Below are 13,732 nucleotides of genomic sequence, written 5' to 3'. Positions count from 1 at the left end.
TTTCTTAGATTCTAATGATAATGCCGTAGTATTAGTGTATGCAGTAGATCTTGCCTTCCATTACTGGTGCACATATCTGTGTTTGTGTGTGTGTAGGAGATTGTGTTCTTCAATCTAAAATGATTCCCTGAACAAGATGTCATTTTTAGGGTGGCAGTGTGTTGTGGTTAAAATGGTGCAATACTTGGTTTTCATAAATAGTTAGATTAATGAGATTTTTACTTCAGCTATCCAGTATAGTAACAATTGTTAGTAGGAATCTATTGAGTTTACATATACTGATCTTTTACTGGTCCCTAACTTCACAGTCAGATGTTGATGCAATTTGCAAATCTGTATGCATAGTTTTCATCATTTTTGTCATAAACTGATAGTTGTTGATGAAGTAGATACTCCTGTAATATGAGTGCATTTTAGAAGAACCTTGGAATCAGTGTTAAGAGTTCGATGTAGAGCTCCCTGAAAGTCCTTTCATCCACGTATATAACTGTTTACTTTTCCTTCAGCTGTAGAATTGTGTGTGTGTGTGTGTATTCAGCTATGTAAATTGCTTCTCTTCCACAATACTATTTTTTTTACTATCCTTCCATGTTAAAAAAGTGAATTATCTTTAGCATTTAAACGTTGTCAGCTAATATATACTTTGTTTCTAGATTTTTATTTTTAAGCATTTTTGTCAGTAATGTTCTGTTATGTGTTTGTATTTTGGTTCTTTCTGATATTTCTTTAAAGTAAGTTGTCAGCAGAAGGTCTTTTATCTGTTAATTTTTATACCTTTCCAAAGATTGCCCTTTAGAATTTATCAGTTTGCATGGCTTAAAGTACATGAGTATTTACGCTTCTAACACCAGCCTTTCAGATTTTTGTCATGTGTTAAAAAATTCAAATTTCTTTAATTGCTATGAGATTGAACATAGCTTCTTTACTCTTATTGTTATTTTAATTTGTATAAAATAAGTAGATTTTATGAATATATTTGATCATTTTTATTTGAAAGGCAGATTTACACAGTGAATGCATGAGACAGAGAAAGATAATCCTCAGTCCATTGATTCACTTCCCAAGTGGCTGTAGTGACTGGAGCTGAACTGATCTGAAGCCAGGATCTTCTTTCTGGGTCTCACACATAGTTGCAGGGTCCCAGGGACTTGGGCAATTCTGTGTTACATTTTTAGGGCATAAGCAGGGATTTGGTGGATTAGCTGGGATGTGAACCGGCTACACATGGGGCGCCAGTGCAGCAGGCAGAGGATCAGCCTGTTAGGCCAACTGCACCAGCTCCAGCATTCACTTTTGTGTGTGTGTGTGATACAGATTTAGAAGTATAGGATTCCACTCCCCACCCTGCTCCTTCCTGATAACAACCCTTTAGTACTTTATCCCAAATTATTATAATAGCATCATCATTCATTTTATAGTAACAAACTTGACTTAATGATACACAAATGTATCATGACATAGTAGGTAGAGGAAAAGGATTAGAAAATAGCATAATGTAAAAGTAAAATAAGAAATTAAAATGGATATATTGCTTTTACTCAGGAGTAAAGATGCATGCTGTATATATATAGAAGCTAGTTTCTAGTATGCTAATCTTACGGAGAATTTTTTTTTATTCTGTGTATTGTTCTGGATCAGAGAGAACATTTGTCTTTTTTAACTAGTTTATTTCACTAAGCATAAGAACAACTTTATGTTCCATTTATATTTACACTAGGCTATTTGCTGAGTATTCCTAAAAAAATTAGATCTATAACAAATAGATTTATACTTATGAGAATATGTTGTGGCCTGATTGCTTGTTTTGAAAATGCTTTAGATGCCATTTAAGTTCACTAAGATTGGTTAGTACCTGATGGAAGAGAATATTTTGATATAGATTGTAGGCCACAGAGTGGAATAAAGTTATTCCCAGAATACCTTCATCTGATTTAGTGTCTGAATATTTAATCAGGTGATAAATAAATTGTATTATCAGAGAGGTCCAGAATCTATATATATTTAAGTGAGAGGCCTAAAATTGAAAGCTGAAATATTTCTGATCAATATTTTTCAATTTAAATGTAGTATTTAAGGCTGCTTATATACTTCAGACATCTGTTTGACCTGAATTTAATGGATTAACTATATAATGTTTTGAAATAATATTAGTGTGGCATGTTTTATTAAACCTGGATCATTAATATTGACCCTAATATACTAAAAGTAAGCTGAAATGTGGTTTAATACTAATCTGTTTACTTTGATGTTTATTTCATATAGAACTATTATAACAAAAATATTCCTGAAATGCGGTTAAAATGGTGTAAATAGATACATGCTTGTGATTTTGAGATTTGATATTTAAACTTCCAGAAAGCATTCTTTTTCTTTCAAACCCAAAAAGACCTCACTTGTAATTCGGTAAAGCTATCTTGTTTCAAAATGTCAGCATCTTGTGATACTAGTCTTTTACTGAGACAGTTTGCAGTCATAAGTGTAAAACACAAATGAATTATCTAATAATGTCTGTATAATTAAGATGTACCAATAGTCTGTTGTGGTTATTAATTTTTAATGAGCATTATTGAAACAACAGCTGAAAATTCTTGTAGAAAGCTTGTTAACTTGCTTTAACAAGTTGTAGTTTCTGTTACAAGACTTGCTATGTTAGGCATTAATAATGATGTCTGGTACTGCAATCTTTATATGAAAGCAATGAATTTAAAATGATCCTTTCTAATTATTATGAAAGTTTCTAAGAACTCATTTATTTTGTCACCTAATTTGTAATAGATAGTTCGTTTATGCATTGAGTGACATTATAGTATATATGGAAAAAATGTAGTGTGCTAATATGATTTAAAACAGAAAATGACAAAAAATAAGTGAGAACTAAACATGGTGATTGGAAATAAGCATTGGAAGAATACTAAGACAGACAAAAATCTGATAAAAATGTAGATTTTATATAGCTCAAAAAGGAAATGGAGGGAGATATACTAAAATACCATGCTGTTAGGTTTTTTCCAGAATAAATTAATCCACTTAAAATTTTAAATTATTTTAAATATTAAATGACCGTGTTAGGAAAAATAATTTAAAACTCCTAATTTTTGGGGGAATATATTTTGGAAAAAGAGTGCGAAAGCAAGAGAGTATGTGTGACAGATCTTCAATTCATTGGCTCACTCTTCAGGTGACCACAAAGACTCAGGGGGAACCTGGCTTAAACCAGCATCCAGGAGCTTCCTCCTGGTCTCCTACATGGGTGGCACTGGCCCAAGCACTTGGGTCATCCTCTGCTGCTTTCCCAGGTCATTAGCAGGGAATTGGATCAGAAGTGGAACAGACTGTGCTTACTTGACATGTTAGCATTGCAGTCTGTGTCTGTCTGCTGTACCACATGTCCTCTGCAGAATACAAACTTAGTCTAACTCAAAAGGATAAATGGAACAAAAAGTAGGGTAGCACCAAGCTGTTTTTATCAAAAGAAATAAATTCAGTTAAAATACTCCACAAAGAAGGAATTATTATGTCAGGCATCAACATAGGGACCCAGGACACATGAAAAACAGAATGCCATGATGCCTCCAAACGAACAAAAGAATCCTCCAGAATTAGTCTGAATTGAAGGGAATCTATGAAATGGCAGACACAGAATTAAAAATAATGGCTATAAGGAAACTTGAGATTCAATACTTTTGGTAGACTAAAAGGAAATCAAGGAGTGACATGAATGCAAATATTACGAAGGATATAGAACTCAAGAATCAGAAATTTTGAAATGAAACCTGCAACCACTGAAGAAAAAAATATAGTTGAGTTTCAACACCAATGTAGACCAAGTGGAAGAAAGAATTTGTGACCTTGAGGACAAGAATTTTGAAATAACCCAATCAGACAAGAATAAAAAGGTCTACATGAAGTATGGAATACCATTAAGTGACCAAATATTTGTATTATAAGTATTCCTAAAGGGGGGGGAAAGGACGTTGAAGATTTGCTAAATCAGATAATATTTAAAAATTTCCCACATCCTGGGATCATGGATCCAGATACAAGAAGCTCAAAGAATCCCAAGCCAACTCAATCAAAAAAGGTCTTCACCAAAGAATATTCTAATGAGATTGTCAAAAAGTAAGGAACGGGATCGAATGGAATGGAACTCTACCAAAGTCTTTCCATGAGGCCAGCATCAAAATAAAAAATGCAGCACAAAGAGAAAATTACAAATCTATATCCTAAATAAACATAGGTGCAAAAATTCTTGACATACTAGCAAATCAGATCCAGAACCACATCAAAGAGATCATACGTGATCAAGTAGAATTTATCACAGAAGTGCAAGGGTGGTTCAACATTGAGAAATGAAAGATAGTTGTGGATCACATCCATGGACTAAAAAACAGAAACCAAATGGCCTCTCACTAGATGCGGAGAAAGCATTCGATAAGATTGAACACCCCTGGATGATAAAAACCCTCCACAAATTAAGTATGGAAGGGGACATTCTTCAAAATTGTAAAGGCTATTTATCACAAGCCACTATTTTTCAATATAGTATGGAAATTCTAGCAAGAGTATTTATGGAGAAGAAAGGAATAAAAGGCATCAACATTGGAATAGAGAAATCAAATTGCCTGTGGATTACATGCTTTTGTACATGGAAAAACCTGAACAACCCATGCAAATGCTTTAGAATTGATAAACCAATTTAGTAAAGTTTCAGATCACAAAGTAAACATGCAAAAGTAACTTGTTATATGTTAATGATGAACAGTAGTCCTCAAAAGAAAAAATACAAGTGACTACAAATAGATGGAAAAAAAAAAAAACGCCATCAAGGAATGCAAACCAGAATCACAGATATCACCTGTCCCCTGTCACAATGGCTAAAATTCAAAACAGAGTACAAATGCTGGCAAAATTGCAGAGAAAGGGGAGCACTTAACTGCAATAGATTTACCATGTATTCCAGCAAATCACTACTGTGCATGTACCTAAAAGACATGGGCTCATTTTATCAAAGATACCTGCTCTACTGTGTTCACTGACCACACTGTTCACAATAGCATAATATGGAATCAACCAAAGTATCTTTCATGAGATGGATATAGAAAGTACAGTGTTTGTATGTATATATGATGTATATACATCTAATATTCTGGATTTCAGTTTTGCTTTTTTGTGATCCGTCCTCACCACATATATAGATTATTATATAGAGACCAAGGAAGAAATTTCATACAAGAGTGACAGAAAATCAAATATTTAGGAATAAACTTAACCAAAGGAGCAGAAGAGCCCTACAGTGAAAATGATCAAACATTGATACACATATACATACATGTAGAATATCATTCAACCATAAAAAATGAAATTCTACCATGGAGTCAAGTGGAGGACATCAGATGTGTGAAATAAGATACCCAGAAACACAAATACCTCTTGTTTTCTCTTATATGTGGGAGCCAAAATTAAAAAGACGCCTGTGTGTGTTGTTATTGCTACAAATAGTTTTGTGAGATATTGTTTTACTTTTGGTGTTTACTTGTTAAACTTTTTGCTTGATGAAGTATTGTTTTTACTGTAATGTAATTTTAAAATATGTAATCTGAAAAATGGGTGTAAGAGTGAGGGTTGGAGAGAAAAAGGAAGAAAATATGTTCTTAAAGTTGCATACACAAACCATATTAAATCTGTTAAAAACAAAGTTAAAATACTTTCTATGATCATATTCTACCTATACTGTTCTATAATATGATCACTTAGAATTTCTCTGAGATTTAAGTCTCACTAATACCTGAACATGGAATCTCAGACTGTTGATCATGCTGGAGCTGCATGTTAGCAGAAGGTAAACAGGCATTTAACATTTGTAACAACACAGCAATGGTTTCAAAATCCAATATCCAGAGGAAGAAACAGTTCTTCAAATAGAGGAAGCTTTAAAATCAGCATGGATTTGATGTACGTGTCATGTGTTTCTTTGGTAAATCTTAGGTTTTTATTTTTAAATAATTTTGTGATGGCACTGTAGTGGGGTGAAGCTGCTACCCTGTACCACCATCCCAGATGAGTGCTGGTTTGAGTTCTGGCTGCTCCACTCTGAGTACCTGCAAATGCTCCTGTGAAAGCATCTGAGAGTAGCCCAGATCTTTTCCACCTGGTGCATCCTTGCAGATGAATCATGCACATGAATTTGACCTGTCCCAGACTCAGCTGGTATGAACCAGCAGAGCAAAGATCTTTCTCTGCCTCTGTAGCTCTTTCCAGTAAGTAAGTCTTTAAAAAAAAAAAGTTTTGAGCAGAAAGCCTTTTATACCTATATGTTTTTAATAAGGTAATAAAATGCCTATTCAAAGACAAGTATTAATTGTTGCATGTTTTCCTCTGTAGGCCCTGATTATTCATCATCATGGTTACCTGGTAATGAATCCTTGTGGCAGGCCACAGCTGTTCCATCTAATCATCGACATAACCAAACCAGGAGACACAGTATAGCTTCTGACAGTGGGGACACTGGCATCGGAACTTCCTGTTCTGACAGTGTGGAAGGTGAGCTCAAATCCTCAGTGTTTAGATCTTTAGCTAATGGTTGTTACACGAGAATATTTGGTATGTTTTATTGTTCGAAGGTAAAGTTTATAAAGTAGCATTTAATGCTTGATGAAATTTAGTGTTGCTATATATTAAATTAAAATATCTCTAATTATATTTAATAATTTTGAGATAAGTATAAGTTCACATATAGTTTTAAGAAGTAATTAAGAAACTGTTTGTAATGTATCCATTTTGTCTCATTGTAATATCTTTCAAGCTTACAGATGCTACCATTGGAAGAGTTGAGACTGAACATTTTCAGATACCTTATATTGCTCACACTTGCTTCATTCCCTTGCTCTTCTTAATCTAATCCTTAGCATCTCCATTAATCCTTAGAAAATATTCATCTGTTCTCTGTTTGATTTTATCATTTCGAAGATGTTATAGAAATGGAATTGTACCATTCAGTGGACTTTTGGAATTGGCTTTTTGCCCCTGAAGTTAGTGCACATAGTTGTGTGTGTGAACAGTTCATTACTTTTTATTGATGAATGATATTCTGCAAGGGTGGTGCTTAGCCATTGTGCCATTAAAACCATCTGGGTTATTCAGTTTTTGACTTATGAATAAAGGTGCTGTAAACATATCTGGACATACAATCTCTATTTCTGTGGTGCAGATGCCAGTGATACATTTTTTTTCCTATTTGTATTTCTTGTACCTCCCCCCCTTTTTTTTTTTTTTGAGAAGTGGTCATGTCACACTGGGGAAAAGGAACTGTGGTGAAATCTTAATCAGTGATGATGAGGCATGGGGGCGAGGGATGGTGTTCTATATTCCTGTGATTAGGTCTCAGTGTTTCAGTGAACCTGTGTTCCTGGGCTGTGAACTTACAAGTGCTTTTCAATTTCTAAATTTATATTTTCACCATCTTGACTAGGATGGGCGGGGCTAGAATAAGGAACTTCCCATCCTAAGCATGGAAGGCTGGAGTTGAATAGAATGTCTTATTTGTCTAGCCCTGTTTCCCCAGTACAGTTAGGCCCTGCTAAAAGTCATCAGGCTAACATCTGGTAAGACAGGACAGAACATGTTAAGAAAACCAGGCTGCTGTGGTGTATTTCAAATGGTTCTTTTTCCCCTCGGTCTACAGGAAACCTGCATTTTCCTCTGATGGTATTCATATTCACAATGAGAGTACCATCACGATCGTGAATGTAAAACAAAAGTCTCCTGTCCCCCATGACTGGGTGCTTTAAAATTTTAAACTCAGAATTGTCCAATGCCTAAATTATAAAACAGTAAATTACCACCTGCAGCACTGGCATCCCAAATGGGCATTGATTCAAGCCCTGGTTGCTGCCCTTCTGAACTAACTTCCTGCTAATGTGGCTAGAAATGCAGCAGAAGATGGCCCAAGTGCTGGAGTTCATCCACATGGGATACTCAGAAGTTCTTAGCTCCTGGCCTCAGCCCCGCTCAGTTCTGGCTGTTAGGGTCATTTAGGGAGTGAACCAACTTTGATAAAGGTCAGTCTCTCCCTCCCTCTCTATAGTTCTGTTTTTAAAATAATTAAAAATATATATATATTCATACCTAAGTTTCATCATTTTGTCAATTGTAAATTGAAGTTTTACTGCCTGTGCCTTGGTTCACATGAGGTCTCAGATTTCTGACTGAATTACGACCCTGTGTGTTTGCTTGTTGTTCTGCTATTGTGACAAGTGTTTGTCCTGTGACCTCACTGCTCTTAGGGAACTAAAGAGTCGCTTTTACATTTTGTCAGACAGAAAGTGGTGCAGTAACCACTGGCCTGAAAGCCTACTTACTAATTATATATATTTTATATATTTAATATTTACTTGTTTTACTTGAAAAAGAGGAGGGGAGAGAGAGACACAGAGACAGAAAAGGAGAGGATAAGAGAGAGAAAGAAATGTTCCATCAACTCGTTTACTTTTCATATGATCACAGTGGTCAGAGCTGGGCTCATCTGAAGCTGGGAGCCAGGACCTCCTTGCTCTCCTACGTGGGTGCGGGGACCCAAGGCTTGCTGCTTTCCCAGGCACAGTAAAAGGGAGCTGGATTGGACGGGAACAGCTGCAAAGTTTGTCTGTATATCATTTTGAGGAGAATTGACAATTTTGTTGAATTTTCCAATATGTAAATATGAGATATTTCTTCATTTATTTAGATCTTATATAGCTTTCATCATACATATCCTATTCATATTTCATTAGATATACAATTAGATGTAGTTTTAACTGTTCTAATGATTTTGTTTATGATGTGTTGATCATGTAGAATACATTGATACATATAACACAATACTAGAATGCATTTGGTTTTTAAAAAATATTTAGCTTGTTTTTTGTTATCTGATCTTGTTCAGCTCTCATTTTGGGATTTTTGGTGTAGATAATCACATCATTTATAAATAGGAGTGGGTTTCCTTTTTGCCTTGTGTGGCTTGACTTACTGTCAGGGCTGGACCATCCAGCACAGTGATGAAAATGAGCAGTAGAATGGGTATCCTTGTCTTGTTTCTGTTTATCTTTTGCAGTTAAGTAGCAATAGCACAGGTATTAGCTGTAGGTTTTTTTTTTTCACATACTGTTATTTGATGTAATTCTCCTCAATTCCCAGTTTTTGGGGTTTTAACATTAATGGTTGTTGGATTTTGTCCAATGCTTTTTCAAATAACTAACTAAAAAAAGAAGTACGAAGTCTGATCTGCGATCAGCTACTTTACTCCTCAAATGGCCTCAACAGCCAAGGCTGGGCCGGGGCAAGCAGGAGCCAGGAACTCTGACCAAGTCTCCCACAGGGGTGGCAGGGGCCCACGTACTTTGGTCGTCATCTTCTGCCTTCCCAGGTGAATTAGCAGGAATTCCGGATTGGAAGTATACCAGCCAGGAGTTTCTCGGGTGTTGACTTTAACCTGTTACACTACACCAGTCCCTCAGGTGCTTTTTTTTTTTTTAATGTATAAATTGATCACTGATTTTCTTTTTTAGATTGTTGACTTGGTGATGGATTGCTGGCTTTTCAAATGTTACCAACTTTTCATCCCTGGAACAAACTCCCCCTTAATCATGGTGTATAATTCTCTTTATATATTGCTGAATTCTATTTGTTCACATTTCTAAAAGGATATTTTTCATGAAGTCGTGTGTTTTCATCCTTCATCTAGCCTCTTCCAGCTTTGTTGTGATCTTGTGTTGTTTTGATATAAGGGTTATCACTACTTCTTTTTAAATTTTGTTTTTAATATTATATTGTTGAAAGGGTTGCCTACCCAAGTATGCCTCAGATTAGGGTGGGGAGGCTGGAGGTGTGGAGCAAGGTGGGTGAGATCAGTGTTTCAGTTTTCTCTGTCCCCCTCCGCTGTCCATGGGAGGTGGCGGGGAAAGGGCCTGCTCCTTACTGTTGAGCTGTCAGTGCCTGGGGATTTAACCGGTCGTTTGATGTAGCCTTAGTGACCCAGTGTGGGAAAAAATGTCTGAGGGTATTAAGTGATCATAGTATTTCTGAGAGGTTGTTGGCTTTGTCGCATGAGGGTTGAGAAAAATCTCCATTTACTAATGAAATCTACTTCAGTGTATCCATAGACTTAAGACACTTGCTGCAAAGCCTGGCCCAGGAGAGGCTGTTCTACTTTCCATCTTTTAATGAGGTGCTCAGTGTCCAATGTTGGTCTAGTTGAGCTGGCTGTCTTGTCTTTTGTGTGCATCTGAGTGTGTTCTCTGTTGCACAGGTGTCAGCAACCAAGGAGGCCCAGTCTTGATGCACGTACTTCAAGGACAGATCACATATCTTGTGGTTTTCCCTGTGGCTCAGGATTAAGACCAGCCATCTAGTTGGGAAGTCCCCCAGGAAAGTTTCTGGAAAGTGCTCAGACTTGACGCTCTTGTGCCAGCTAGTGTAAGATCATGTTTGGTCTACTACCTGTACCAGCTGACCTGGGTTCTGGTGGATACAGCTGCTTGGTCAGTTTTCCCCCAGCCTTATCTCTCACGTGAACTGGGAGTTGCTGCATCCTAGCCAGTCTCAGCCCAACCACTGGCCTGGCTCTCATGCGTACTGGCAGGTGGTTGGCCTGCCCTCAGTCCTGACTCTCACTGGCCCATGTTGCTACCTAACCTAATACTACCTTTATAAAATGAATTTGTAAGTTTTCCTTCATATTTCCTGAAAGAGATTATGTAAAATGTTGATTCTCTGAAATACTTGAGAGGTTTACTCAGTGAAAAAACCTGAAGTAGAAGCTGGAAATTTCTTTGAGAGTATTTGTAGTTTGGAATCAGTTTCTTCAGTAGCTGTCAAGTGATGCATATTACCTGTTTCAAATTGGAAGGGTTGAAGTAGTTTGTTCTTTAGAGGTTAGTTTTCATCTACTTGTAAACTTTATGTGTTTAGATTTGCTCATAGAGTTTCCTTATTAATTTCTGTGGATCTTGAGGCAATTCACCTTTTTCATTCTGTTACTGGTTATTTGTATCTTTTTTTCAGATTTCATAGCAGTTATTCAATTCTGAGCTTTTCAAAGAACTGCCTCTTTTCCATTTCCTATTTTTTTGATTTAAAATTATTTCTCTATTATTTTTGTCTATCAGATTTTGCTGTTTTTGTTTGTAGGTCTTTCATGTTGGAGACTAGATCACTAATTTGAAGTCTGCCCTTTTTTAAAAATTAGGCTTTAAGTGCTTTAACTTTTTTTCTTGAATTGCTTTAACTTTTCCGTTCAGTTTGATAGTTTGTATTTTTTCCCATACGTTTAGTGTATTTTCTTAATTTCTTTGTAAGTTCTTTGCAGTACAGGATTATGTAGATTATATTGTTTAGCTTTGATGTGTCTGAAGATCTTTCTGCTAACTTTTAATTTTAAGATTTATTTATTCTTATTGGAAAGGCAGATTTACACAGAAAAGGAGAGACAGAGCTTCCACCTGCTGGTTCATTCCCCAAGTAGCCTGGTAGCCAGAACTGAGCTGATCTGAAGCCAGGAGCCAGGAGCTTCTTCCGGGTTTCCCATGCAGGGGCAGAGCCCAAGGATTTGGGGCATCCTTGACTGTTTTCCCAGGCCACAAGCAGGGAGCTGAATGGGAAATGAAACAGCTGGGACACAAACCAGCACCTGTATGGGATCCTGGAGCATGCAAGGCAAGGACTAGCTGCTTAAGAATACTGCGCCATGTCCTCTGCTGACTTTTTACATTTCTTGCTTATTTCCATTGTGGTCAGTAGCAATCTTCTGTGGTTTCATTTCATTTGTTGAGTATTTAAAGAGTATGTGTTCTGCTATTAGTTGTTGGTTTTGAGGTTTTCTGCATTCTTGATGAGTTTTTCTTTCAACTATTGAGAGGATTATTAAAAATTTCCAATTATAATTACTAGTTTGTGTATTTTATATCTGTAGGTGTTTGCTTTATGTAGTGCAGCTTTGTTCAGTGCATTTAGGATTGGTATTTTCTTGGCCATATAGCATTATATAATGTCCCTTCTAGGTTTGGCTAATTTTCTTTGCTTTTAAGTCTACTTTATCTGTTATTAAATACGCATCCCTACTTCTCTTTGATTGCATATGTGGTTTATTTTGATCCTTCTACGTTCAAACTGTATCATTGTAAACTTTCAACATACATTTTAAGCTTTTCATATAGTGCAACTTGTTCATTTTAGGATATCCTGGGTTTAATTATATAATCAATATGTAAGAGCCTGGATTTAATTATGTAATATTTATATTTTCTTGTTGTACTTTGTAAATTATATTACATTGGAAAATCTAATTATTGTAATGAACAGTGTATTTATTTACTTAAACATATTGCCTTCATTAACCATTGTTCTTGCAGTTGAAAGGGACACTACACAGTTTCTTACTGTCAGGAGGAGTTGGGAGACCAAGCTTCTTCCTGGTCCTCTGTTGCTGTCTGAGGATAGAAGAGAGTGGCCCGTCTTTGCCAGGCTGCACTAGAGGTCCACGTCTCCATTTCATTAGTGACACCACAACATCATTGCAAGATAGGCCTGTGGGTTTTTTTTTTTTTTTCATAGTTTTGGAGACTGCAGCTCTAGAAATAAAATATGTATAAAAAATGTTGGCAGGGCCATTCTCCCTCTGATGATTCATCGGATGGCTGAATAAAATAGAGGTCTGAGGGGAAGAATTGATTATTAAATCTTGAGAATGTTGTTATTTTAGAACATAGCTAATTGATATCAGATTTCAAGTATGTCATGAATTAGATTATTTTGCATCAGTGTCATAAGATGTGCAATATATACTTTGATTTTTGATCATTTAAAAATTTTGTTACCTATTAACTGTAGGTCTGTGTAGCATTTAATTTTTATCTTTTTACAAGTTAAATATGTGCTTGTTAAATTCCGAGTATTGTGGAATAACCTGAAGAGTGTTCATCTCTAAACTGCAATACCCAACAGAGAATTACCATGTCATTGAATTATATCAACTTCTAAATACTACACAAAGTCTGAGTGCTAACCAAATATAATTTGAGTTTGCTTTATAGTATAGCCGGATAGTATTTCAGTTAATTGCCTTCAACTCCATTACTGTTACTACTTAACTGGATGAACAGAAACCTTTTTTTTCTCGATTTTTAGATGATATGGCATGAAATGCTGCATTATTTTGGTTTGACATGAGAAGTTTTAGGTGAAATGTACATATGTTTGAATTTTAAAAGAATGATTATTGTAAAAGTTAATCATAAATATGAAATGTGTGATTTAAATGCTTCTTGGGAGTTGACATTGTAATTTATATATATTTGATATGTGCAAAAATTGTCAAATTTTTCTATAGATATTTGAGGTGATTTATGTAAAATAAGAGCAGAGCTATATCCCATAATAATAATATGTGGTTGTTGACTGTGCCTAATCCAAATGGAGATAGTATAATTGTACAGTACACACTGAACTTTGAGTACTTAGTACAAAAAAAGATATAATACCTTATTAACATTTTCTTATTGATTACATAATGAAATGGTAGTATTTTTGATAGAGTGAGCTAAGTAAAATATACTAAAATTCATTTTTCCTGTATCATTTTACTTTTATAATTTAGCTACTAATTTAAAATTAGGTGGATGGTGTGAGTTGTATCTCTACTGGCCAGCACTGGGACACAGTCTACATTTATAATGGCTTTACTTTCAGGGATTTTATG

The 13,732-nt window shown here is 35.6% G+C and overlaps 1 protein-coding gene across 4 annotated transcripts in view; it reads left to right on the top strand.

The window, feature by feature from the left end:
* The window catches only part of CEP85L (centrosomal protein 85 like), a 192,060-nt gene that overhangs the window by 71,125 nt on the left and 107,203 nt on the right, over positions 1-13,732 (top strand). For all 4 annotated transcript variants that reach the window (XR_005882162.1, XM_040965545.1, XM_040965544.1 and 1 more), the window contains exon 2: positions 6,382-6,540. Coding sequence is in view for 2 of the 4 variants with exons in the window: in XM_040965544.1 (XP_040821478.1) it covers positions 6,382-6,540 (159 nt within the window). In the remaining 2 variants the exon portion in view is untranslated. The remainder of the gene's footprint in view (positions 1-6,381; positions 6,541-13,732) is intronic.

Source organism: Ochotona curzoniae, unplaced genomic scaffold (assembly GCF_017591425.1).
Source record: "Ochotona curzoniae isolate NIBS_2020 unplaced genomic scaffold, NIBS_Ocur_1.0 scaffold_3890, whole genome shotgun sequence".
NCBI classification, from domain to species: Eukaryota; Metazoa; Chordata; class Mammalia; order Lagomorpha; family Ochotonidae; genus Ochotona; species Ochotona curzoniae.
The sequence above is the reverse complement of the archived record's forward strand: the minus strand, read 5'-3'. Positions and strand labels throughout refer to the sequence as shown.